This window comes from Aythya ferina, assembly GCF_964211825.1.
Source record: "Aythya ferina genome assembly, chromosome: 26".
Classification (NCBI taxonomy): domain Eukaryota; kingdom Metazoa; phylum Chordata; class Aves; order Anseriformes; family Anatidae; genus Aythya; species Aythya ferina.
In genome coordinates this window covers 1904154-1931105 of record NC_140324.1, presented here as the reverse complement: position 1 = coordinate 1931105, position 26952 = coordinate 1904154, and the positions used below count along the sequence as shown (strand labels likewise).

The window sequence follows — 26952 nt, the reverse complement described above, 5'->3', positions numbered from 1 at the left end:
ATAAATCCAAGTTTTAAGCTTGCTATATCCTCTACAGGACACCATTTTCCATGCCATGGAATGGATTCTGACCATGGGCAGGCAGGAGGCAGTACGCCACCATCTCAGGTCTGTGTCTGCTTCCAGCAGGAGCTGAGATGCACAACGCAGGTACCATCGAGTTTATGCTCAGTGACAACAGCTAAGAATATGCACTCCGTTTGATAGGGGATAACTGGCATCATCCAAAGACTCACATGCACAGCAATCCCAAATGAACAGGACTGACTTGATAGTTAATGCTGAAAAACTTTTTTCTTCATTAGACACATTCTTCCCATTCCCTCCCTCCATTTGTTTCAAGCCCTTTAAACACGTTATCCTACCTGCTTTTTGAGGACTGGGAGAATCAGGCTACATTGAACAGGCTTTCTTTAAAGCGAGACAAAAAGGACATGACTCAGAGGTGCTGAAAGACTTAGTTACCCTTTTGTATGTTCTGCTTTATCTACCTCCTGCAAAGTAGTACGGAGTAGGAGTGAAGGGAAAAAAAAATACAGTAAACAACTAGACACAGAGTCAAAAGGAAGAGCTGAGCCTGTAGGTAGGTTATCAGACCCAAGGAACAGACCTGAACAGAAGGTAGGGAGGGATCTGGATGGAGGTGAGATGGCTTCGCCCCCTCTCAGGGCGGGACGCAGCCTGGGAGGCCCCCGGCCCTCACTGCCTGCAGTGCTGCACCCAGCCTGACCTGGGCCTTGGGATGGGTCTGGGGGACATGGGGGCCAGGGCAGCTCTGCTACGAGGACAGGCTGGGAGAGCTGGGGGTGTTCAACCTGGAGAAGAGAAGGCTCTGGGGAAACCTTCCAGCGGCCTGCCAGTACCTAAAGGGGCTGCAGGAATCAGAGAATCACAGAATTGTAGGGGTTGGAAGGGCCCTCAAGAGATCACTGGGTCCAACCCCCCTGCCAAAGCAGTTCCCAGAGCAGGTTGCCCAGGCAGGTGTCCAGACGGGCCTTGAATATCTCCAGAGAAGGAGCTCCCCCAGCCTCCCTGGGCAGCCTGTCCCAGCACTCTGTCACCCTCCCCAGGAAGAAGTTCTTTGGCGTGTTGGTGCGGAACTGCCCAGGCTCCATTTTGTGGCCACTGCCCCTTGTCCTGTCCCCACAAACCACTGACAAGAGGTTGGCCAAATCCCTCTGTCTCCCACACCTCAGGTATTTGTAAACATTGATAAGATCCCCTCTCAGCCTTCTTTTCTTGAGGCTGAACAGACCCAGGTCCCTCAGCCTTTCCTCACAGAGGAGATGCTCCAGGTCCTGTATCATCTTTGTAGCCCTCTGCTGGTTTCTTTCCAGGAAATCCCTGTCTTTTTTTTGTACTGGGGAGCCCAGAACTGGAACTGGGAAAGCTGGGGAGGGGCTCTTTGTCAGGGGTGGGCAGTGACAGAACAAGGGGTAATGGCTTTAAGCTATAAAAGAGTAGGTTTAAATTCAGTATTAGGAGGAAATTCTTCCCTCTGAGGGCGGTGAGGCCCTGGCTGAGGCTGCCCCGAGGAGCTGTGGGTGCCCCATCCCTGGCAGTGCCCAAGGCCAGGCTGGATGGGGCTGGGGGCAGCCTGGGCTGCTGGGGGGGTTGTGCCCATGGCGGGGTAGGACGGGGTGGGCTTCGAGGTCCCTTCCAACTCAAACCACTCGATGGTTATGTGATTTTAACTGCTGGCAGGGAGCCTGGAGAGCCGCCTGTTGGGCGCATTGTGCGCTTTCACAGAAAGAACTGGGAACCCGTTAATTTTCTAAAATGCTCTCCCACACACAGAACTGTTGCAGTTGCCACAGAGGTAACATTCAATGGCAAACAGGAGGGAAGAAAGGCAAGAGTATGTTTGGTAATGATACTAAAAGAACAATTAAAAGTTGATGAGAAACAGCCAAGACAAAGTTAGACAGAGATGAGTAAGCAGCAGTCCTGAAAAACTAAGGATAAAGGATTAGGTGTAATATCCAAGGCCTCAGAAATGAAATAAACAGGCCTGGAAAGGAAATTTGATTACCAGCTTGTGTGTTTCAAAGGAGAAAGTCTTAAACCATGGACAATACCAACTACATGGCTACAAAATACTTACTACAGAGAAACACAGTTACACAGCAGCTCTGCAGAAGGTACAGCAGCACCACTGGATTTTAACTCTTTTAAAAATCTTTGGGTGCAGTCCTCAGTTGTGCAACTGGGTGCCTTTCACAGGATTAGCACAAATACTAGTTTGAACCAAGGAAACTTTAACTAACAGGATAGCCTGCTGCCTCTTCCCTCTGTTCCTCCAATTGCTACAGTCAGCCTGTAAAAGATTACTTTTCAGCAAGACAGCTGCAAAATACATTTAACCTTCATTTACATTCCTATTCAATGTTTTCTTAGTTTATAGAAAGGAGCAACGGGACAGTCTCCTATAGCTATAAAGAAGCTGAATTACCTCCACCAGTAGCTGATAAACTAGCACCGATGAAAAGGTTTCATTCAGCACAGTTTGTCTCGCACAAAGTGAATGCTTTTAGCTTCCACTGCAACTAAAATGCGTTTTACTGATGGAAACACATGTTTCTGATTTGCAAAGTTCATTTCAGCAAGCCTGTTTTCACACAGGAAGCAGAACAGAATAGTGCATTTATCAGTGAATTCTAAATTTAAATATTTTTGCTTTAATACTATCACTAATAATTCACAGCCCTGAAACAAAAGACTCCGTATGTCAGGCTTAACATACCTACATTTTAACAGTCCAGCCATGTCACTCATGCCTGTTTTCCCTTCCTAAGGTGCTCAGGTTACAAGCAAGACAACTCCTCCCTTTTCTTGCTCAACAGGCAGTTCAGCAAGTTCAACTTCAGATGCGAATCAAGCTAACTTTTTCTTGGGCAGAACCACCTACAAAAGGTCTGCAGGATAAATCTAAACTGCACCAATACCCATGCAAATTCATTTATGTTTATTGATTGCCCAACATTTTATCCATCTAGAATTCAGTAAAAATAATACTGGTAATAAACAAGCAGGGAGAATTAAATTCCCTTAACTTTGTTAGTTTTAAAAAACACAGCAGAGAAAAAAACCTGAGTCATCTTAACGGAACAGCTCCAACACACTTTGCGCAAGATAAAATCAGAAGTCTTAAACAACCAGGAGTCTCTTTCACTTTTGCACAGTAAAACTGTGTTTTGAGGGTTTTTGCCCTATCTACCAACATCAAGCAAAACAATTTCCCTCATCTCCTCCAGCCAGTGCCCTCTGGAACTGGGCAAGCTGCTGTTTCCAGATGAAACAAGAAAAATCTGAGCATGACACAGGATAAGTACAGCTTTTGTGAATGCTGATGGTATATATCCAATGTTACACTGCCTACAGAAAAAGATGAAAAACTTCAACTGTATTGGACAAGTTCCTACCCTTCCCAGTGAAGATGCACAAAGACCACTAAAATCTGCTTATATGTCACTTCCAAAAAGGATTAAACTAGCTGAATATAACTAACTACCCACAGAGCTTGGTGTAATTATTTTTATAGAAAATAGCCAACCAGAATAGATTACTGGTGCGCAACCAGTGCGCAGGACAAACCTAAGGCTATTTTACACTGCTGCTTTGTATTACATACATTTATAATCGTTGAGGACACAGAAAGGTGCCGTTACCGCTGATGGAAATAATTACTGTTTTCAAAAGCATCCTCACAACTGCTTCTCCAAGCAGAGGAACCTGGTCTCAGACAGAACCACTGCAACTACATTCACATGTAACAACTGCTGTATATTATGAAAAGTTAAAGATTTTGCTGAACTCCATTCAATTACTTTTCCTACATGTCTTATTAACTAATCATCTGCTTCAAAAGCTCTACCTCAAATAGCAACTACTTTCTCCACCTTGGGGATATATTCGACAAAGGCAGACAACTATGTGCCCCTTGGTCATGTCCATGGCAGTAGGCTGTGGCAAGACAAACTAACCCAGCTGTTGTTGCAGCACCATGAGAAAGAAAACAGGTTCATTTAAAAGGAACTTTTCATTCACTTACCTGTCTCACTAAGCAGGTAAAGTTATTCCCCGGGATGTGACAGGAAACCTGGGCCCCTTTTTGGTACTTTGAACAATCAACTCCATATGAGTGAAAACAAACTTTTTAAAGGGCTGACAGGGAAAAAAAGAGCTCAGCAAGGAAAGTAGAGGTAAGAAAACAAAAGAGCTGGCACACAAGTTAGCAACAATTTAAACTTAATTAATTTTTCTTAATGAATCTTCAATGCATTAAAAGACTAGTATCAACTTCTTAATCATCTGAGTCCTGGTGCTTACATATGTTTAAAATTTATTTTGATTAAAATAAAAAGTAAAAGACATCACTAGATATTTAAAAAGTTTTTAAAAAGTCAAAAGAAATAGTGTCAGAACAAGATGGCCATGTTCAAGAAACCCCCTCCAGGATGGATTGTAAACTGCTAGAGTTGAGATTCAGACGACCACATCAGCAACTCGCCCGTTACACAGGACATCCTGGTAGCCTCTTCCTCAGTGAGGACACAGAGGACTCTGCAGCAAGAAGGAACTGGCTTTCCACAAGTTTCATCCATTCTCCTCTTCTGGGTCTCAAACTTCAAGATCCAAATGTCAGAACAGAGCCCACCACAGAAACGCAAGAGCTTTTCTGCTGAGGTAACTGGAAGGGGCACAGCACAAAAACTCCAAGCAGGGGCTTGAGGGAGACCAGAAGAATCTCTACTTTGTGAGAAACATTTAATTCAACACAATGAATTACAAGAGGACAGATTTACAGAATAATAACCGTAACAGACTGTTCAAAAAGGAAAGTAATTTTCACTGGCTGCAGTAGCAGGTAAAGTTCCCCAAAGGAATACCTGGTAAAGCAGCAGCAAAGTACAATTCAGTCTTCTTGCAGTACTCCAAATGAGCAGTATCAAAGAATTTTGTATTCTCACATCTTTAAGAAAAGAGTTAATATAGTATCAGTCACTTTGGCATGGGATATTTTTCAAGGAGCTTAAACCTATTCAGATCACTACACTGAACTACTCCCAAAGGCTATTACTCGCCAGGCAATTCCCCTGGTCCCTTGCTGTTCCTGCTAATCATTCTTACATGATAAAGGCTCTGGGAGCTACTTTCTTCCCCAAGTTTTGGGATACCAACAACTTGTACAATTGGTTAGTGGCACAATATTTCATCCACCACTTTATACTGTACTTTCAGCTGAGACATCCATGCACAAATTATGCAATGGATACCCTAAGACTAAAATAACTTCTGCAACCTAGTCAACGCATTCTCCAAGCTACACACACATCTTTCTCCCATCTCTCTATCCTCCCTCCCCAGATAAATCCCTTTTTAGCCACAAGTTACCCCAATATGCTCACAGTTGTACTAGAAGAGACTGATGAATCAATCAAGGTACCCATGGTGAAGCCAAATACTTATAAACACATTAAGGCAGGTTTCACATCATTTCATTTTTTGGACACAAAATGCTGGTCACTTCACTGCACATGCAAATAAGAAAGATTTAATACTTAATAAAAAGCTTTAGATTCATTTAGATATCAATTATAGAAAAATCAACCTTTTGCCTTTCTTGTTTTTAAAAGAGGTCAGAACATTACTGCACATGAAAGCAGATGTGTAGACACACCTATTGGAATGGATTCCCTTCCCTCCACACACACAGAAACAGAGGTCAGGGTTCTTGGCACCAGAAGAGAAAAGAGGAAGGCTTCCTCATTGTCAGTCAGAAATGAGTCATCCTTCCATTCTGAGTTGAGAAGGTCCTTCTGACCAGACCTAAGCCAAAGCAAAATATACCACAGAGCGGGTATATTTATCTTCAAAACTCTGTTCTGCTATGCTTGGACATACACAGAACTCTGTATCTAAAATGTGCACAGTAGTGCATTCGGTGTGGTGTTGGAACTCGCTAAAAACCAGATTGCCATTGACCAGCTCCTCACGTGTAACTTCCCCTACTCATCAAAACCTCAGGTGGAAGAGGCACTGGTAGTTCATCTCTGAGACTACGCTTTCAAGACCAATGTGGTCTTGCGAGGAAAATGAAATTCACTGACCCAAATAGACACATGGAATGACAATCCACAACATAAAATGACCTCCCTACAGTCTGGTACAAACAGGTAGCCTACAGCAGAGTAGCCAAGGAGTGAAAACAGCATCTCTCTCACTTGCATTAGAGAGAAAATGGCTTTGATGGGTCATTGTTAAAGATACTTTGCTAGAAAAGCTTGAAAAAATCACTGACCCACAAAAAAAAAAAAAAAAAAGGACAGGAAGTTTGGTTCCTATTATATTCCCTCCCACTCTTTTTTATTCCTTTATCCCCTCCCACTTTTGTCTTCCTGATTACCCTACCCCTTTAGAAAAAGGAGGGGCAGTAGAGTTTAGTCAAGTTCCATCTTCAAAACTACCCAGCAATTAATGAACCATCAGCTTCTCAACTTTTCCTGAAGTGTACATCAAAATGCTCATAGGTACAGTTGGATTGTTGGTGCAATTTACTCTGCAGACACTCTTGGCTTTGTAAATAGTTGTGCTGACCCTGCTGATAGGGTTTATACTGGGAATTCTTAGATGGAACTCCCTAGAAGAAAAAGAAAAAAGACCTTGTAAGTTAGTAGGCACTTTTAAACATCTTTGTAGCAAGCACGCTCTTAAAAGAATAAATAAAGCACCATTGGCAAAACATAGCCGTTTCTTTATCTCCTGTTTTTCACCTTCAGCAGACAGTTTGTTCTGGTTCTTTGCTGTTGCCAGACCTTTGTAGTAGAAAGGAATGCAAGATATTCACTGTCCAAATAAAGCTACTGTTAGTCATGTGGTAAAACAGGAAAACATAAAGAGCCCAGATAGAAGATGGTATCTCCCAAACGCCAAACAGATTTCACAGTATAATCAACCTTCCAGCATGAAGGATCGCTTAACATAAAATCATTCTTCATTCTACCTGACACTGAAATACAGCTGCCGCTCCCTCCAAAGGGGGTTTTCTTTTCTTCTGCTCTTCATCCTAAAGATTCCTTTCTTCCTCCACATTCTCGACTCTTGCCTCACAGGCTCACACAAATGGAGTTTGCATAATGAAGTGCCCTGGGTATTGGCTATCCTATCCCAGCGACAGAGCACTAATTGCTTTTCTCAGGCTAAAACTTAAAATGATCAAAAATTAAAACCAGTGAGTTCTGTTTTTATCTCATTGCACGAGCTCCACCGATGAAACACGCAGGCTAGGGTTACATCAAACAACACAGCAAGGAAACACTTTGCTTCACAGGATGGTGCTCTGTCCCTGCCTAGTACAACAGGCAACGCTTAAGGGAACTTCAGTTGGTGTACCTTGGCTTGGCTTTATAAAACTGCCTCCCCCCCACCCCATTACTACACAGTGAGGATTTATTATTCAGAGCTATTTTGGTTTACAAGACAACAAAAAAAAAAATCCATTTGCACCTTTAAAGAGGTCCACTGCACAAGTGGAAGTCAGAGAGAGACTTGAAAACAAGAAGCAAGCCCATTATAATTGTTTTAAGGGATACACAGTGTAAAGGCACATTTCTGGGAATCCTGCAGGTACCAGTGTTAACTATTTTTTTCAGTTATTCACAAATTTTGAATACATGCATTCTTCTGTTACTTTCGGTTTGCTAATTCCTGCCACAAAGTATTTTAGCAACTTCCTTCTTTTGATGGTCAGGTTGCCCTTTCTGACTTCTAAAATGTTAGTTAAAATTTCCACTATTCTGCCCTCTAATACACCCTGCAAGAAAATGCTTACTAAAAAAGCAAAGGTTAGCCAAAAATGGAGGGAGGGGAACTAAATCCATAAGATGGCAGCTGCCCTTCCTGCCCACAGTATCCTCTTCCCTGTCATAGGTAGTAATAAATAAACTGGGGAAAAAAAGTGACCACAAAAGAGGTGAACGTTTAGGAACTGACCCAGTTTCAAGACAGAACCCTTCAAGTGCTTACACACACATTCTGGTTACGCTTTTAGCCCATCTAACACAAACATAAAGCCCCAAACATTTGATGACAATAAAAACTCACCAGCCATCATACCCCTCAAAACATTTGATTTTTTTGGTGAAAAGACCACTTTTGAAAATGTGTGCTAAGAAGGAAAGATTTGTTGATATATGCCAGGATTCCCTCTGAAACCATTTCTGTCTTCAGAACTATTCGGTACAGTTTAAGGAAAAAAGAAAGTTGTCATACCTGGACTATACATTCTCCATCTCCTGGTCGTGATCCTGTTCCTCTTCCTCCTCCTCCTCTTCTCCTTCTTCCTCACCTCCTTCTTTCTCTGAAGGAACTTCCCCATCTCTTGCAATTTCCTCTACGTGGGCAAGCATGTCAGCCATCAGGGCTTCCTCCAGCCTCTTTCGCACCTGCTGCACCAGCTCCTCTTGCTTCCTGCCCCAGATCAATGAACACTTGAATTAATTCTCAAAGCTAACTATTTCAAGGGAAAGAAATCTTATATTGCTCATCCATGAGGCTGGGCAGAGAAGCACAGTTTTAAAAGAGCCCTCAGTAAGAACTGCACTGCAAAAAGCCCGCCTGGCATTACACTTTAAGTGAAGCTGAGAAACACTTTATAAAAGTTGCCCAATTCTTTCTATTGTGAGTCCTTACTACTGATTGTACAATTTCTTAATTCTGGCTGAAATTTGCAGCTGGTTCAAGATTTATTTTTTTAAATCACAAATATTAATTTAAGCAAGAAAAAGTCAGCCTACCCTGCTCAGATTTCCAAAAACAAGAATGGATTTTATTTTTTTTTTTGACTATTTCATTTTTTTTCCCTTCATTCTCCTTTTGAGTAACAATCTTAAATTTTACAGCTTCTTTTATCTCAAAGTCACAGTGATGTAAAGAAGCGGTCAACAATTTGTGGCTCATGGGACTCCTATTTCATCTCAGCCACAGGAAATCAGAAAGTTATAAACAGACCTTTTTTCCTGGTCATTCATGTATAAATCACTCGGAAGGAGTCATCCTGTAGTTCAAAAAGATTTACCAGCTGAACAGTCAAAACAATTACTGCCTTTGTACACTGTTAATGAATGTGAAGTAGTGTGATTTCAGGTTGAGAATGGAATATACCAAGGACGTTATCAAGTGCTTAAAGCTGAATTTGACCAATTTTGATTCACTGAAAGCAAGCTATACCTACATAAACGGCATCCTTATTTGCTGCCACAGCAGTGGTTAATGCTTTTATTTGATCTTGTGCTGTCACAAAGGAGTAAGATGGAGTAAGTCTCATTATTTAGCATTTCCCCAATCCCTCCTTTGCTTAAGAGTTACCTTAGTCAAGGTTACTCAAATTCAGATACCCCTTTTCAGTAACAGGAGACATACTGACATGAAGAACAAATATGAACCTGAAACCTCAGAGTAAGCAAGCATGGGTTAAAATTAAAAATAATGTGCTTTAAGTACATCCACGAGAGCTGCTTTGTGTAACAATTCTTTCTACTCTTCTAATAAAGACACATTCAAATTAACTCAGCAAGCCCTAGTGCTCTATCAAACATTCCAACTCGCCAGTGAAAAAACGTGGTGCTGTTTTATCACAAGAAAACATGTTCTAAGACAGTGTCTGTTATTTCTAGGTAATACCTAATATCTTCATCTGTCACCATAAATGCTTTGCAAAGCGGCTGTGAAGTGTTTAGCCAAACTCCAGGATTCTTCTCGACGGCTGCAGACAGCTGGCCAGTGATGGGCATAGTGCTGGTGTGCAGAGCACTAGCGATAGCAGAGAGAAGGGTTTCATCAGTGCAACCAGGTCCAACCCCTGCAAGCCGGAGGAAAAGCAACAATCAGCATGGCACGTGACAACATGGCACATCAAGACAACAGCAGTAATTTCAGATTTAACAGCAAAGCACGCGCTCTCATTTAGAAAGTCAACACAACATAAATCTCAGACCTCAACACTTCCAACAGCACCTGTGCTCCCAAGGTTATGTAAACCTAGATCAATTCTCATTATGTTACATAAAAAACAACCTGGGAATGGAAGCTCTTTAAACAAGCACTGCTTCTGGAAAACAAACCAACAAAGTCAAGAAACTTTGCCACTTCCTCTCATTATGCTTCAGCATCCCCTGAGGACGGAGGGCGCCTGAGGAGTACTAAGGGCTCCTGCTGAAGCGGGAGTGGTCCACAGCACCGAGGAGCAGGAGGAGGTTGACACAATACCTTCAGATCACCGCTGACTGGGATCAAAACGCCACCCCTGGAGTTGAGGGCAGACTCTGATTACCTTGTAAACCTTTTGGAAGGTCCATTGTTTTCACCAGCTCCTCCGCAATGTCAAAAGCATTCAGTCCACTTAATTTCTTCTCCCAGAAGAGCTGACATCAAAGAAAGTGTTTATTGGTACAAAGCAGGGAAATGGAATCGACAACCACACAAAGCACCTGCTTACAAGCAGAAAGGGAAGGGCGCTGCTGCAGACAGTTTTATATTGGATTTACTGCAGAAGTGGTCTGAAGGCGGGGAGCAATCCTCATTACCAATCTCACATCTCTGTCCTGATTTACTGCCTGGAAAAAGACTTTCCTTTCCTCCAGGGACTGGTACTCACTGCTTCTGAACTGGAACAGCAAGGCAATGCTTGCTTGCTTTCACCCCAGTGCACACACAGTATGGGACAGCTGTTTTTTTTACACTACTGTTCCTCTTTTGCTGCCTCGCATATGCCACAGAACTGAAGTTAAGGAATGCAGAACTCGTCCAAGCTATTTATGAGGTCAGACATTGTTTTATTCCTCTCTAGGCGTTTCTCATGGGAAGGATCACCGCTAGACCTTCGAAGAATTTTGAACTACGGGTTCTCCTCAGACCTAAACAGAAGCGAACCCATGGTTTGGTGGGAAGTCAGATACTAAAACTAGATAAACTTTCAACTCTCAATCTACGTGTATAGGTATGATCAATGCATAGCTGGAGTATATTTTTTCTTACAACAAAGCAATTTTATTGAGGCTTTGAAAAATGGAAAATTTTACCCTATATAGTCGACACATCCCCTTTCCACACCTGTCAAAATCTGAGCGTAACTGAACCCACACTACTTTTCCAATTACAAGCTCCTAAAAAGAGGAAGGAGGACAGTCAAAGCCAAAACACATAGGCTGGATGCTCGTTAGCTACGACTTTCAAATAGGCAAATATAAAGCCAGCACATGATGGGACTTCGTAGTGCTTTAGAATTCTGAGGAAACATCTGGAGTCAATTGACCAGAGGTTTCACTATACTATATTCTGGTAAAGTAAGTAAGGAAAACCCAGACTGAGTCTACAAAGCTGCATTGCAACAAGTAGTAACGTGAGCAGGAAACTACAGAGACTGGCTTACCTCTCTGCACTGGGGCTGATCTCTGCTGTCTAATGACTGTATTCATGTAACAATCTCTCCCTCAACAGGACACAAATCTCTATTCAGCTCAGGTTTTTTTGTACATCAACTTCTTACTTTTAGTGTCTTATTGTCCTACCTAGCCAAGGAGTTTATAGGAGGAGCAAAACTACAAACACATGTGTCCTACCTCTTTAGGAAACAAAGCTAAAAGCCCACAAGCCTTGTTTAAAAAAAAAAAAAAAAAGAATTAAAAAAAGCCACCCCATTTCAAATAGATTCTAAATCACACTTCAGAAAGATAAGTTCTTAAGTTTGCATAAAAAGTTTTCAGCACAAGAGGTTATTTTATAAGGTAAATCACTTTCCTCTTCAAACGATGCATTTTAATTCCACCAGACCTGCCAGAGTTTAAGGTATACCAGTAATTGACACCATTGACAGTGCATGAGCAGACTAATGAAGCTGAACATCTAGTTTCCAAAAGGTATAAAGACAGACGCGCCACAGGAAAGGATTCACAGAATCCCTGGTGTGAGCTCTGTGGAGGCAACAGGCTGTCAGCTCTACCTAACACTAATGAAAGGAGAACGCCTTCCAAAGGCTGCTTTGAACACGTAAGCCTCATTTGAACCAATGCCCAGCTTCAAAGGTACATTTGCCCTAAGCACACTTTTTGCATCTTTCACGAGATGAAATTAAGCTGAAAGATTTCCTTTACTTCTGGTGTATTCTCTTGTTTGAAAATATACAGTGCGTGAAGAAAGACAACAACTTTACATTAATGACGTTCCAAGGGAATTTCTAACCATACTCATCCAGGCAGAGTTAACTACTAATGATACACCCATCAAAAAAAAAAGGCCCATGCAGGGGGTACAAGCCCTTGCAGCACATCACAAGCACCATGCTGTAGTCTGCACATGAAACAGGGATTTCTTGAAACACAGAATTCTAATACACTTGGAACATTTTATAATGATTACAATGTAAATTTCCTCTAAATTGTTTGACTTCTGCCTACATTTGTAGATAGGTCTTAAAGAAGTTTTTAACTAAAATAGAACTGTGACCTTAACAAAGGTTGGAGTCTAGTTATAAAACAGTGCAGATAGAATATTAGCTGTATACTAGAAATGTTTTCTGCTCTGATTTTAAAAGCTGGAAGCACTATAAGCTATTGTTTCTGAAATCTCAAATTGCTGTGGACATTTCTTCAGTGTTAAAAAATGAAAGTGTTTTCTTTTGGGACCTTCTCAGCAGCAAAACCAAAAGTCTCCTAGCTCTGGAAAAATAGTTTCTAAGCTCCAAGCCTTACCTGCCGGGGTTGGTCCACAGCTTTCTGAGGATCACTCTTCACCTTATTGCTGGGATGGTTTGTGATCTTTGTGACAGGCTGTTTGAATATGGAGGCTGTCTGTCTGACAGGCAATGCTGTATTCAAATCAGGCTTGCCCTACAAATTTCAAAACAAAAGGAAGGGAAAATCCCATAAAACATTTCCAGTTTACCAACATGCTACTACAGCTACAAAGATGCGCTGTGGGCAAGAGAGACGTTATGGGCTTGAAAACTTGCCTGAGCTTAAGCTGTATCAGTGGGACCGTTGAAGATGGTTGTGCATTTTTAAATCTTGCCCAAGAACTTTAAAATGTAACCAAGTTTTTCACTCTCACATTCTACTTAAGATACCAGCCACCTCTCATTCTAGTTTATACACGTTGGTTTTATTCCAATTTTGACAGAAGTCAGGAGTCAGAACACTGGATTTTAAGATGACGAGCCACCTTTGAACCACTAACCCTGAATGTTTTGACACAGTGTTTGTAATAATTAAAAAGTTTATTGTGCAGGATTTAGAGGCCAGTTTGCAAATCCAGAAGCCATTCTAACACCTTCAGCTGAAATTCAGTTGTGTATGCCAATAAATAAAACAATACAGCTGGAATCTTGATCACTTTTTTACCTTCAGTTCTTCATAAAATTCATTTCTTAACGGGCCTGATAACTACCAAGCATTCACAACATGACTGTATCTTACACTGCTTGCAAAACGGGAAGCATGTTCCTCATTCCTGAGATCTACTGTGCTAATCTTGAAATGGCTGTAGGACATACTTTGTTCTCGAGGATGCAGACACAGTATCTGCTTAACATATTTATTCATGAGATGTAGAAAACTATTCAAGACAAACACCACCCTGAATCATCTTGTGCACTAATCCTAAACTAATGATAACTACACATTTATTGAAAGGTTTGGGCAGAATTTATAGCCTAAGAGGGGTGTTGGCTACTGGTCTGACTGAGGCAAGGCATTTTTCTTTTACAGCATCACTACAGCACCTAGTGCTGCATGTAAATCTTCCTATCACTTAGATCAGAGTACTGTTCTTGATTCTTTACCAGTTGACATAATTAGAAAATAAGCATTATGCTGTTTTCCATATTTAACATTTAGGTGCAGAGACACAGCTTTTAGGTTCTGAAAAGCATTTTGGCATCTGCTGAAGATGACATGAGCCTATCTATGCAGACTGACAGTATACCACTGTAACCACCATTTTTATTCAGCTATAATAATCAAAGCTACTGGGTGCCAAACACAGACTCTCTATTTTGCTCTGCAGACAGGCCTTGCTGTCCTCTTGTCCCTTCCTCTTTTCGCCCAAGCCATGTTCTGTCCACGGATCAGTTCCGAAGCAGAGGCACCAAGGCCAGCTGCACCACCTCGCCGTGCCAGCAGCACGCTGCAGGCTCAGGGCTCTGGAGGAGACGGTGCCAGATGCGGCCACCACCAGCCCTGGAAGAAGAAGAGAGGAGGAGGCCAGCCCTGCCTCCAGCCCTTCTGGCTGCAAGTTTCTCCATGCCTCAGTACTGTGGAAGAATCAGTGAGCCGCAGCTATCTGTCCAACACCCTACAACAGAGGTAATATCCCACACAACTCCAGCTTCCCCCATTCATTACAAAACGCTCCCTATTTGTGTTATCCCACATACTGTTCTGAGAAGCAGCCTGGCCAGCACAACAGGTGGATGGGAAGAAAGCTTCCACTGCATCTTACTCTTACTTTGGCTTGGTTGGAACAGTCGTAGCGCATCCTCTGTCTGTTCTTGTTCATTTTACTCATCAACATCTTTCCCGTGCGGAAGTCGAAAGTGCTGAGGTCCATGGAGCTCCCCAGGTAGCGAGCCAGCTGGGGCTTGCTTCGGAACTTTTTACCGCTTGGGCTGAAAAAACGTAGAAAAGAAACACGGAGGGAAATTAAAACCCTGTGGACTTCAATACCAGTGCTTGAGACAAATTTTGTTTCCTTCATGAACTTCCAGAAGTGAAGTTCACACTCAACACAAGATGGGTATCACTGCATTCATGTCAGCTCCCCGTGCTTATTGTGCAAGAGACAGACTAACTGCAGGACTTGTGAGAGTGTTTTTGTACATAAAGAGCAGAATTCACACCAGGTATAAATTAACAGGGTGTAGTTCACACCATAACTGAAGTGGAAGACAATGACACAGAAGTACTTAGTGCTCAATTGTCTCAAATAATAAATGCCTGTTTTCAAGGATAATTTCTTCTCACAGGAGCATTGTCTGACTGGCACCATAAACTCTGCTCGGGTTCCTGCCTCCCCCTCGAGCTGTGCATTTGGGTTGGATTACAAGGCTTTGGTAGCATCTGGAGCACCAGGATTGCGCAGTATCAAGTACTCAGGGAGGACAGAAGTTAACTGCTGACAAGGTGCAAAGTAAAGAATTACAAAGCTTAATTAATGCAAGAATAAAGGCCAAAACCTTACAAAAGTTTCCATTAATGGCAAAGCAGAAGAGATTCTTTTTAAACACATGATTTTCCATGAAAGACTACAATCTGGCAAGCACACGCAAATTACTCCTGTTTTATTTTAATAAGAACTCAGCCTTTTGCACTACTACAAAAAGCACTAATTGAACCCTTTTGTATTTCATGCACAAAGCAAAAATAAGTCAATGCACTGCGACTGCACTGTCAGACCTACACAGACATTGAGCACAAAATAATCCTTCATGTTCTCGTTTAGCATCACAATGCCACTTTATTCTCTTAATTTCTCTCATTTCAGTTATTTTGTACCTTTAACACACCAAGTACTCCATTTTTTGGCAAGCAGAGGACACCACTACCTATGAAGCAGGCAACCTGCACATTCAGCCTCAGTGCCAGTCTGGTAAAAGCTCACTTCGCGTTGCGCTAAGCACAGGTTAGCTAGCAGATATTTAAGACTGAGAGATGCCAGCCTCATCTTCTCCCCCCACCCCGCATTTATCTATTTTCTTCTATTACAAGGCAGTTAGCGTTAGAGCATGTTTTCAGCCATATCACAGGGAAGCAGGATTATCTCCTCACCACCCTACAAACACTGTCTGCACTCGATCTACCGGTGATCTCGTTAGGAAATGCGAGGTCAGGAACACCGAGGTTAGGAAGCGCAGACCTCAGGAGCAGCCTGCCCCTGCACAACGTGGTGACATCCATGAGCTTGGAAATTCAGAGCAAATTCCAAATATCCAAGCACTGAACTTCAAGTGGCTCGAAGCAGCACCTACATGTTAGAGACCCCGATTTTCTATGGAGGAGGGACACGATACCAGCACGACTCAAACCTGCTGGAGATGAATTAATGCCGATGAGGTTCCAGTGCCTCCTGGAGACAGACCTGTGATCAAGTCACCTGCTGATACTCCTGAAGCCAGAACCACAAGCTCCTTGTTCCGAGACTTACACTAGAAGGCCAAGAATAACTTGAAATAATAAAGCTGTCAGAGGCTGAGCAAAGCAGCATTACTAACTAGTCCAGCAATGCAGACCCCACTCTACCAGTGTTGCTGCGGGAAGATACTAACAACCTCTCTAGGGTTTTCTTTCAGGGTAGCTCAAAGGAAAAAGCCTTTTTTCACCACATTATCTGCTTCTTTGAAACCTTTATAGGAGTAAAGTCTGAAAAAAATAGCATGAGCATGGAATTTCTAGTCCCGTGGTAGTGACTAGCAGTGGCAAGTCAATTAGTCCAAGTCTTAAGACTCTCTACTGGAAAAAATAAGATTAAAAAAAAGAGAAAGAGAAAAGCAGATAGCCAAAATGAAGCAAAGAATTAAAAATTCTCAAAAAAACAAAACAAAACAAAACAAAAAAACTGTGAGGCAAAGACAGTATGAATTATATTAAAAATGTTACAAGCCTCTCAAAGGACAGATGATGCACATGGCAGCACCTGCCTGGGAAGCTCCTGGCCCTGGCTGCCCCATACCACTTATCCTGCCCCACAGCTGCCCCGCGTGCTGCTCGCACACATGCACAGGTATCCAGGCAGGGAGAATTGTCATCTGCAGAGGGCAGGGAGAAGAGGAGCAAGCACTTCATCACCAGCCGTTCTTCAGCAGGACCAGCACGCTGCGGAGCTGCCCAAAGACTCAGGCATAAGGGCAGGAGTAAGCTGACAGAAACAGACTGGGACTGGACACCAAATCTGAAAACAGTGCTTAAAAATACAGAGGGAGTTGCATGCCTTGACCCCAAAAGAGGAATACCCAACTCCAGTACCCTAACTCTGTTAGGACAGGGCCATCGCTGCTGTTGGTGAAGTCAAAAGGGAAAACTGGACACTGCCTCTTCCAAGACCTGCAGCTCCACTTTACGGCCTGGCGTCTTAACAGAAATCCACCAGAGGGAATTTTGGAAATAACATGGTAGGCTGGATGGTGCTGAGGTGGCAAGTGCCTTGTTCTGTCACTTACAATGAGGCCACTTCCAGAACAGCAGAGCCAGGTACACTTGGAGGCAGCGTGCTGCAGCCCCTCAACTTTTTGCTCGGTACGCGTCCTGGTAGCTCTGCAAGGGATCTGAAAAGCTGCTCGAAGTCAACTTACAACTAAAAAAATTCTGAAATGGCTCAGACTCCTGTCCCTTCCTCGGGACACTTGGCCCAAAACAAAAGCACTGAAGTGCAAAGAAGGCAAACTTTTATTCTGATTACACACTGAGAAAGGCAGCTGGGTCCTGAGCCGTCCTGCAGCGACGGCAGAGAGGGAACAAAGCTCCTGCAGAAAGCCAGCAGCGAACTCACAGGGTAAATGCAGCACGAGCAGGCAGCTGCAGCCAGACCGTGCTCGGTGGGGCACAGCTGCTGGCCACCTACAGGCTCGCAGCAAGCCCAAATCCGAGCAGCAGCCCCTCAGAGCCCCCCTACAAAGCACGAGCGAGTTTTGCTTTGTGGTGGAGCAGCAGTTAGGGAACCCGAGTGTAACTGGAAGGCTGGTGTGCCTCTTGAACCACAGAACAGGGAATTTCTTTCTGCTCCAGAGCCTCTATTTTTTTGTTTGTTTGCTTTTGTTACAGAGTCTGAAGAGGCCCAGAAGAAGGAAATTCTGATACAAAAATCACAGAAATCGACCTCTTCCAGATGGTACTGCAGGCGCTGGTACTGAATTACTGCCTGCCACGCTTCACCCCGCCACAAGCAGGGCGGCTGCAAAGCTGCGAGGGATTCCCCTGCCTGCCCATTATCTGCCCCGCACCAACAAACCGAGCCAGGCAGAAATGCGGGGCGGTGTTGGCGAGCCCGAGGAGCCCTCCTTTGTCGTGCAGGGGCTTTGGGGGCGCAGACGGGGCCGAAGGCAGGCAGCCTATTGAGGGCGAGCCGCCGCCAGGTGCCCGCTGTCCCCGCGCGGCTCTGCCTTTGTCTCCTCGCCTCCCGCGCCCAGGCAGCGGCCGCCAGCCCCGGCTGCTCCCCTCCTCCTGCCGTGCTCAAGAAGTCTCCTCCCCTCCGCTCTCCCCATTTAGCGTCCGCCAGATCCGCACGACTTGGAGAGCAAGGGACAAAAGACCAAAAAAAAAAAAACAACAAAAAAAAACAAACCCAAACCACCAACCCACCCCAGATGTTGTCTGCCTTTGAACGAAATGGAGACGGCCGTCACCGAGGGGAAACGGGTGATGGGAAGCGTGTGCTTAGAGCCTCGCTCCCGGCACGGGGCGATGGGTGTAGCACAATGTGTTTCCTCCCCTGCTCAAACCCTGCTGCCTCCTGCGCCGCCGCACGCGCGGCTCCTCCCAGCCCACCCTGGGACCTCAGCACGCACCCGAGGGCGCGCGGCTCCCCGAGGAGGCACCTCCTGCACGCTGCCACCCGCTCCCCCAGCACCTGCACGTTATTCGTGGCAATGAGATCCATACCGAGCCCTCGATCTGCCTCGGTGCTGACCTCAACAAAGCGGGTCCTGGAGTGGGACAGCACCGACACAGCATGGGTACAAGAGCAGGCAAGCACTGCAGCCACCGTAACACATCTCCTGTACTCGCACCTCATCCACATCTCCCTGTAATCTCCACTCTGTCTGTCCCGAGCTGTCCTCCAGCACCCCAAAACCACCCCGTGGTGGAGGAACAGCCCCAATGCAGAGAGCCGACCGTCTCCCTGAGGCTCACCTCACCTCCCGCACCAGGGCAGCTTTGCTGGGGGAGCTTGGGATAAAGCTGAGGAACTGAGAAGGAGCAGAGTGTGCTCTCAGGGAAAGCATCCTCCTCTGCAGCTTTGGGGGGGAAGGTAATTCTTTGCAGGACAGCATTACGAACATTTTCTTGAACTTTTTACTTAGGTGCTGCGAAGGTAACAAATTCACACCAAAATAAGCTTCACCTAAGAGACTTAAGTTTTCCAGAGCAGAGATGCCAACAGCTTCCTGAAGCAGAGACAAACAAGCAGCCCAAACTTCTCAAGACACTTTACCATCAAACCCGCAACAGAAAACAGCACGAAGAGAAGCCACGCAAAGCAGCCAGCAACCTCCTTTCCCCAGGTGGGGACACGGAGCCTGGGGAGAGCCCTCGCAGCAAACTGTCTTTGAGAGCCTTGTCTGCCTCGCACAGTTCCTGACGTGCTCCCCTGCCCGATGCCAGTGCAAGCCCTCCGTCCCCACACCTTTCCTGCTCACTCAGGACGTGGCCCACGAGCCACACCACATCAGCCAGACACCTCCTGGGCTCTCACAGCTCTCACATCCCAGACAAAAGAACACACAAAAAAATAAAAAGGCGAAACACTTCTGCACTGTCAGCAGCTGGTAAGCACGAGGTTGGAGGACTGTTCCTAACAGCCTGCTCGTGGACTGCACCTCGAGGAGGGCACTGCCAGCAGCACACCGCTGGTCAGACGCACGATGTGCGGAGCACGCTCAGCCTGCGAGATGCATTCATCTCCCAAAGCAGAATTCACATTCGACAGAAGGCAAGCTTTCACGTGGAAAGCACTTGCTGCTAGCATTTAGGGCTACAGAAGGAAATCTCCAAACATACAGCACAGAAGCCCTAAAGGAGGCTTCAGGAAAGCGGTACGTGCCGCCCGCCGCTGCTCACCTCGGACTGGTGTTAATTCCCAAGGCTGGCGATCGCACACGAGAGCGCTTGTTTCCAGTCAATTCTGACGTGAAACCGTGCACGCAGTTATCCACGCTTACTGCATCTGTATGCTCGGAGCAGCTGGGCAAAAAAAAAATAAAAATCAGCCAGGTAAACAACAGGCAGAAATAGCAGAGGTATTAATAAATTGCCACTCACATATTTTCCACTCTGAGGTAATGCAAAATGCAACAGTAACCAAAAATTAGTGCAGCAGGGCCGTGCTATACCTTTGATCTCTGTCCAAATTGATATAAAGGGAAAATCCATTATACCTTGGGAATAAAAATATGCTACTTATCTTCTCCCCCCGCTCTTTTTATAAACGCGGCTCTGAGACCGCAACTTTACAGATAAAGCCCTTGGACAACCAGGGATCTCGGGGGCTGTCAGCTGCGCTGCTCTGGCTGCTACAGGTGGTCCTTTCTTCTCCCCGCAGGCTGGGAGCTGTGGCTCAGGGGCTGGCACTTCAGCTTCGGGCTCTCGGCAGTGGCCGTTTGCTGCTTTGCTTACGGCTCAGCGCCGCACGCTACCCTCGCAATCGCAGTGTGATTTCCCAGATGAAACTCCGCACGTGCAGCAGCTGATAGCACGCGTCTCTCCGATTAGAAAGGCCAGGTGAGGACACCCGGGGAGCCTGGGCTACGCTCCCGCAGCTCCCCACGGGCCCGAGCTCCGCACACCGCCTGCGGGCAGCCCCCGGGTGTGCTGCAGCCGCCCCGCAGGGACGCGGGAGGGATCCCCACAGCCCCCCGCAGCCCCACGGCACCCACAGCTCGCAGGACGAGCGGCTCCCGGCCGTTTGCTGCCCCGGCAGCGCCGTGCTCGGGTTGGGGCGCCTGCACCGAGCCCCCTGCCCTGACACCCACCTGCTGCCGGCACCCAACGCTGCCTCCTGCCCCCTGCCCCAAATTCCTTGTGCAGAGGGAAAATGAAGCGGGCAGGGCTCCGAGGGGGCTGCACATCCCACCGACACCCCCAACCCCACAGACACCCACCCGGGGAAGCCGAGCAGCACCGGGCGGGCACAGAAAGCCGGGGGGGGCCCCGGGGAGCTCAGCTCCCGGCCGTGGGGTGCCCGCAGCCCCCCCGGGAGACCCCCGGTGGCCGAGCCCAGCCCCGCCACCACCCCGGGCCCCCCTGGAGCAGGTCCCGGAACCCCTCGGCCCTTCACCCCCGGGTTTCACCCCCGGGTCCCGGCCTCGCCCCCCCCCCGGCCCCGGTACCGCCGCCGGCCGCCCCCCCGCTCCCACCTTTTCCGCTCCATCTCTGCCGCCGCGGCCTCCGCTCGCCGCCTGCCCGGGCCCCGCGGGGCCTCCCCCGGCTCCTGCCTCCTGCTGCCGCCCCCCCCCTCCCTCCCGCCGGGCCACCGAGCTCGGCCTCCCCCCCCCCCCTCGGCCACGCCGCGGCTCCGCTCGGCTCCGCTCCGGGCCCGGCCGCTCCGCTCCGCGCCCGCCCCCGCGGTTCCGCTCCCGCCCCTTCCCCCGCCGCCGCCGCCGCCGCCGCCGCCGCCGCTCCCCGCGCTCCGCCTCCCGCCAGGGCCGGGGGCGGCCGCATCGGATCCCTCCGCCCGGGCACGCCGCGGGATATAGTCCCAAGCGGGGGGGCAACGGGGGGCGGCGGGGGGCGGGCGGGGTGGTCCTCACCGAGCCTCCCCCGGGACCCCCCGGGCTCCCTCGGAGCCCCCCCGGTGTGCTCAGAGCCCCCCCCGGTCCACCCAGGGACCCCCCGCCTCAGCCTCCGCGTGGAGCCGCTCCAGAGCCCCGCGGCGACGCCACAGAGACCCCCCCCCGAGACCCCCCCCCAAGCTCCCCGGAGACCCCCCCGGCCGCCCACAGCCAGCCCTCCGCCTCCACATGGACCCCCCCCGGCTCCACTGAGACGCCCCTGGCTCCACATGGACACCCCCCACCACCACAAAGACCCCCCCCGGCTCCCCGGAGACCCCCCCCAGCTTCACAGAGACCCCCCCCGGCCGCCCATGCCCACCCCTCCACCTCCATATGGACCCCCCCAGCTCCACATCGACCCCCCCCGAGCTCCACACGGACTCCCCCGACCTCCTCGGAGACCCCCCCGGCTCCACGGAGACCCCCAAAGCCGCCCATACCCAGCACATGGCCCCCCCACGGCTCCGCGTGGACCCCCCCCCCCGAGCTCCACGGAGACCCCTGCCCACCCCTCACCCCCAAATTGCCCCCCCCGGCCCCGGGCTCACCCCGGCGCCCTCCGCCGCGCCCCCCCGCGCTGTCCCGGCGGCGCCGCCTTGGGCATCCTCCTTCCCCCTCGCCCCGCTCCGCGGCCCCGGCCCGGCCCCGCGCCCCCCGCCCCGCCCGCTCGCGCCCCCTGCAGCCCCGGCCCCGCGCCGCAGCCCCGGGGGCACCGGGCGGGGGGAGAAAGGGGGAGGGGGGGGCACGGACGGGGCGCCCGGGGCGTGGGGATGGGCACCAAGGACGGGGGGCACGGGTGGGGCAGCAAGGACGTGGGGCCATGGACGGGGCACAAAGGACACAGGGCATGGATGGGGCACAAAGGATATAGGGCCGTGAACGAGCCGTGCAGGACACGGCCCAAGGATGGGCCACCAAGGACATGGGGCCATGGACAGACCACGCAGGACATAGGGCATGCAGGACACTGGGCATGGATGGGCCATGATGAGCATAGGGCATGGGTGGGCCACCCAGGACATCGGGCATGGACGGGCCATGCAGGCAGGACACGGCCCCATGGATGGCCCACCAAGGACATGGCGCATGTAGGGGCCAACCAGGACATTGCCAGGCCACCAAGGACATCGGGCCATGTGGGACATGGCCCCATGGATGGGCCACCAAGGACCTGGGACCATAAACGGGTCATGAGGGACATGTCCCATGGATGGGTCACCAAGGATGTGGCCCCATGGGCAGACCATCCAGGACACAGGGCATGGATAGGCCACCTGGGACATTGCCCACAGATGAACCACCCAAGATATGGCCCTATGAATGGGCCACCCAGTTCATAGGGCATGGATGAGCCACTCAGAACATGGCCCCGTGGACTGGCCACGGCAGAGATGGCCCTATGGATGGGCCACGCAGAGCATAGGACATAGATGAGCCAGCCAGGACGTGGCCCCATAGACGGGCCACTGGGGCTGTGCCAGTGGCAGCCCCACGGTCTGGTGTTGTGGGCACGTGGGCAGGGCTGTGCCAGCGCCATGGGTGCTCAGTGGGGCCATGGGGCACAAGAACCCCCCGTCTCTGCTTCTGCAGGCTGCAGTGGCATGGCCCCAGCACAGGGGGCTTCTCCTCGGCCACGTGCCCAACAGCAGGACCCACGCAGCTCACCGTGCCCAGCCTGCTGCACCCAAAACTGCCCTGACCCAACACCCGCTGCCTCCTGCAGTGCCTGGACATTGGAAGAAGAGGGCTGGTCTGCTGCGTGGCCCTCCTGGAGGCTTTTTCTGGGATGGCTGGATTTGGACATTTTACAGGTCTTTTCCAACCCAAATGATTCTGTGATTCTGTGGTTTTGCTGGGTTCGTTCAGCACAGTCAGTAGCACCAACATCCATTCTCCTGGGGTTAAGTCCAAAAAGAGATCCATATAAAAAATACAAGAGGGAAGAAAATCTGCTGTGGAGGAGATGGTGAGAAGACAAAGCAATGAGAAGCATTTTAGGAAACAAAACAGTAACCAACTGCCTACTGGGTGCATAACGAGACCGTGACCACGCACCGGGGAAAGCCCAGCCCAGGGGGCCATCGCCACGATGCTGGCCACGGGCATGTGCCCCAAGGAAACAAACACAAGTCACTACATGCTGCCAAGGCACCAAGTGCAGTACCCCAGCAGAGAGGTTTCTGCCTCCGGCTGCTGGTGAACGACGTCTACCTGGAACCCCGTGGTTTGATAATCACGACCGAGCAGCTGCGTTTTGGCAGCTGGGCGTATCACAGCAATATCCACCTCCCGAAAAGCACCGAGCCATTTGTCTTGGAAGCACCACGCAGCAGCAAGCTCCGCAAGGCAGCCTGCTGTCGAAAACATCTCGGAGCAATTAATTTTTCTTTAATGAACAAGTGACACACTAGGCTTTCGTTAAGAACCTTGCACAGACCGGCAGTCCTGAAGCGACCGCGATTGGAGGTGCAAAATAACATCGCCTCCCGGCGTGCACCCGAGTCCTGCTGGCATCGGCAGGGCTTAGCGCCCTCCTGGAGACGAGCACGGCCCCGCCACCGCTCAGTTCTCCCGACACTGAACTTCTTCAGTCTGCTTGAACTTCCCGTACTTCCTCCAGCTTGCATCTGTGCAAAAAGCTGTTGTAGTTTTACTGATTTTTTTAAAAACACGTCTCACTCACTTGTTTCAAACTCCCTTATTTGGAAAGCAGCAGGGAGCGCGAGGAAGGATGTGAGACGTGTGTCGGGGATGAGAGGAAACCGAGTCCCACACACATGGGGCACGAGTTGTCCAGGCACGGGTAAAAGTTCAAAACAACTTCAAAGAGGTGGGTGCACTCCTAGGTGCAGGGTTGCATTTGCTTGTACAGGAAGAATTTTATATTTCTGATACCTGACAGAGGAGATTGTGTCTTTACTTTAATCAATACAGAGCTTTCTGTTGCCCTAAAGGCATTCCATCTCTCTAGGGTTGTTTTTGGTTTTGTTGGTTTGTGTTTAACATCCTCTCCTTCTGGACTAACGCTTATGAAATGTCTCGCTTTGCTATCGCTATTATTTCCTGCAATCTTGAACACGCAGACCAGAAAAGCTCTAATTGCCGGTATTGATCAAAACCACATTATTTTTCACAAACATGCTTTCCCTTTTTCTGTGTTGCTGATTTGGGGGGATAAAAAATAGAGCAGCTAAAGTCATAGCATTCCAATCGAACCCTCGTGCTAAAACACAGCTTCTTGATGAATAAGAAAGGTCCATGGAGCAAGCGGGCAGAGGGGAACTAAGGCAGTTACCCCGCTGCAGGCACAGAATCCTGCACGTTCCTTGTCCCCCTGCTCCGAAACACTCCGCAGCACCTGGGCTGGAAACTCAGTAGCTGTCTCTTTCACACCAACCATTCCTCTTTCACTGACTAAAATCAAAGCCACAAAAAGGAGACAACATTTCACTGAACAAGATCATACAAGACACAGCGTCCACATTGGAACACCGCATTTTGAGGAAGACACTCTGGGAGAGAGCCAAGAGGAGAGCAATGAAAATCATCAGCTGTCTACAAACTGACCTACCAGGCACGAGGGAAGAACCGGATTTGTTTAGTCTCGAGAAAGCATCTGAGATCTGATAACAGCCTTCAAATATGTAAAAGTGAAAGAATTACTGCACTTGCATTGCAGAAGGGGAGAGAATTTCCTTTTTTCCAAGCATGTAAGCACGGAAATGGACAATGTGCAGGGACCAGAAGCTCTCCCTCAGTGGCACTTTTTAAGAACAAACTGGACAAACTGGAAAAGCTTGGGAGTGGATCCTGCTGTGGGGTGGGGATGGAGAAGCTGACCTGTTAAGTGTCCGCTGAACCTCAGGCACAGGGTAACAGTAGTTAGAAAACTGGTTTTCACTGACAGCGGGTGCAGGCAACAGGCTGCAAAAAAAGATGATGTTTACTGTAAGAGTACGTGGAAATTTGGGTAGGAACTCTTGAGCCCAAGGGAAAACGTTCCTGTGTTCCTTTGGGAATGCTGCTGAGGTACAGAGGATAAGGTACTTGTAGACACTGATACCAGCTGGGTGCACTTGGGTGCCAGGCAGCCTGCGTTGCTCCAGGACTAGCAGATAATCCAAAATCACCCAAATCGGCTGCTGCCAGACACAGAAGCTAGCATAGACTGTCCAGACAGAAAAACCTCTTCCACTGAGCTCCGCGGGTAGCTCTCCCTTCTGCTCTGCAGTGGCGCATCCCAGCCCCAACAGAGGAGCTCGTTTCAGAGTAGGATTCACCAGGGAGCAGCCAGCCCACCAGAGGGGCTGGAGCTGAGGTTGATCCGGAGGCTGCAGCAGTCAGGAGAGCGGCAAGGTCTCTAGAGCTGAATGCAACAGACTGAATGGGGCTGTGGTGGGCGTGATAACGGCTCCGTGTTCCCACTCCACCTCCCGACACCCTTCACAAGGAAAGCGAAGCGTCCGGACCAAACATTCAAAAAAACCAAACATTAAAAAAAAAAAAAAGGGTATGCTGGAACACAAGTCTTACTGTTTTTAGAGCTTGCTTTTAAGTTACGCAGCTGACACCAAGCTGAAGGCGCTTTTTGATTTCTGCAAACGCTCAGCCCTGCGGCTGAGCCACCGCTGTGCCCTCTAGTGGATCTCTCCGGCTGCGGAAGGGCAGCTTCTCGTCTATCAGCTCCTGGTCTTTAATTAATTTGTTCACGTATGTAATGTATGTGACGTTTTGTCAGCTCATTCTGAAAAAAATATTAAACTATTAGAAAAGAGGTAATGCTAGAATATTAAAAACTAGAAGGATCACCCCTGGCACCTGGAGAGTAATTACTCATATTTTAACAGAAATTTGCCCAAGAATGCAAAGCCACTTCCAATGGTGTATTTCTGAAGAATGCTTGCTCTTGTGGAAGGAATACTAGAAATTAAATTAGTTATAGGCTAATCCTAGGGTTAATTAGAGACAAAAACATCATTTGAAATGCAGCAGAAAACACAAGCAGCTGAACAATCGCCAAAGGGTAAACAAATCCAAAGTCCGTATATTCCTTACGGTGCCTGCCTGTGCAGGCAGCTGGTGTTTGGAATATGTTTCTGAAGTATCTGCTGATCCAATCTGCTGTGCACAACGCTATCACTGGGCCCTTGCTGACAACCCTCACTCAGGAGAGCTGCAGGCTGAGAACACGGGAAGACCACGGCCCTCCGAGGAGCACGCAGGTCCTGGGCCTGAGGCCTCCTGGAGACTTCCCTGAGCAGTGGGAGCAGAGGCTCAGCCGCCCACAGGAGCACACCAAAACTAGGTCATCTCTGAAGTCAGCAGCACGTTGTGCCCGTCCTGTCTAGACATGTTGAGCAGGTAAGAGAGAGCACAGACTAACTGTTCAAGCCTGATCTTACGATCTTGATGGCATG

The 26952-nt window shown here is 48.3% G+C and overlaps 1 protein-coding gene and 1 long non-coding RNA gene across 2 annotated transcripts; one reads left to right on the top strand and one right to left on the bottom strand.

The window, feature by feature from the left end:
* Positions 1–4750: 4750 nt before the first annotated feature.
* Positions 4751–21221, bottom strand: MBD3 (methyl-CpG binding domain protein 3). Its single transcript, XM_084498595.1, has 8 exons — positions 21119–21221; positions 19824–19946; positions 14500–14659; positions 12747–12884; positions 10331–10421; positions 9682–9859; positions 8272–8469; positions 4751–6640 (listed from the first exon to the last, which is right to left on the bottom strand). Exons 1-7 carry the CDS (start codon positions 21130–21132, stop codon positions 8277–8279), a joined length of 897 nt encoding a protein of 298 aa, XP_084354721.1. The 5' UTR covers positions 21133–21221; the 3' UTR covers positions 4751–6640; positions 8272–8276.
* Positions 21222–22363: 1142 nt separating this feature from the next.
* LOC311423947 lies at positions 22364–24499 on the top strand. The gene is made up of 2 exons (XR_014685949.1): positions 22364–22421; positions 22580–24499. It is a non-coding gene; the product is annotated as an uncharacterized lncRNA (long non-coding RNA).
* The last annotated feature ends 2453 nt before the right edge of the window (positions 24500–26952 follow it).

Coding starts and splice junctions, on each gene's coding strand:
- MBD3 (XM_084498595.1), bottom strand. Junction 10,422..12,746: donor CTGTGGACCAACCCCGGCAG/GTAAGGCTTGGA, acceptor CTTTGATGTCAG/CTCTTCTGGGAGAAGAAATT. Junction 8,470..9,681: donor GTGACAGATGAAGATATTAG/GTATTACCTAGA, acceptor GATCTGGGGCAG/GAAGCAAGAGGAGCTGGTGC.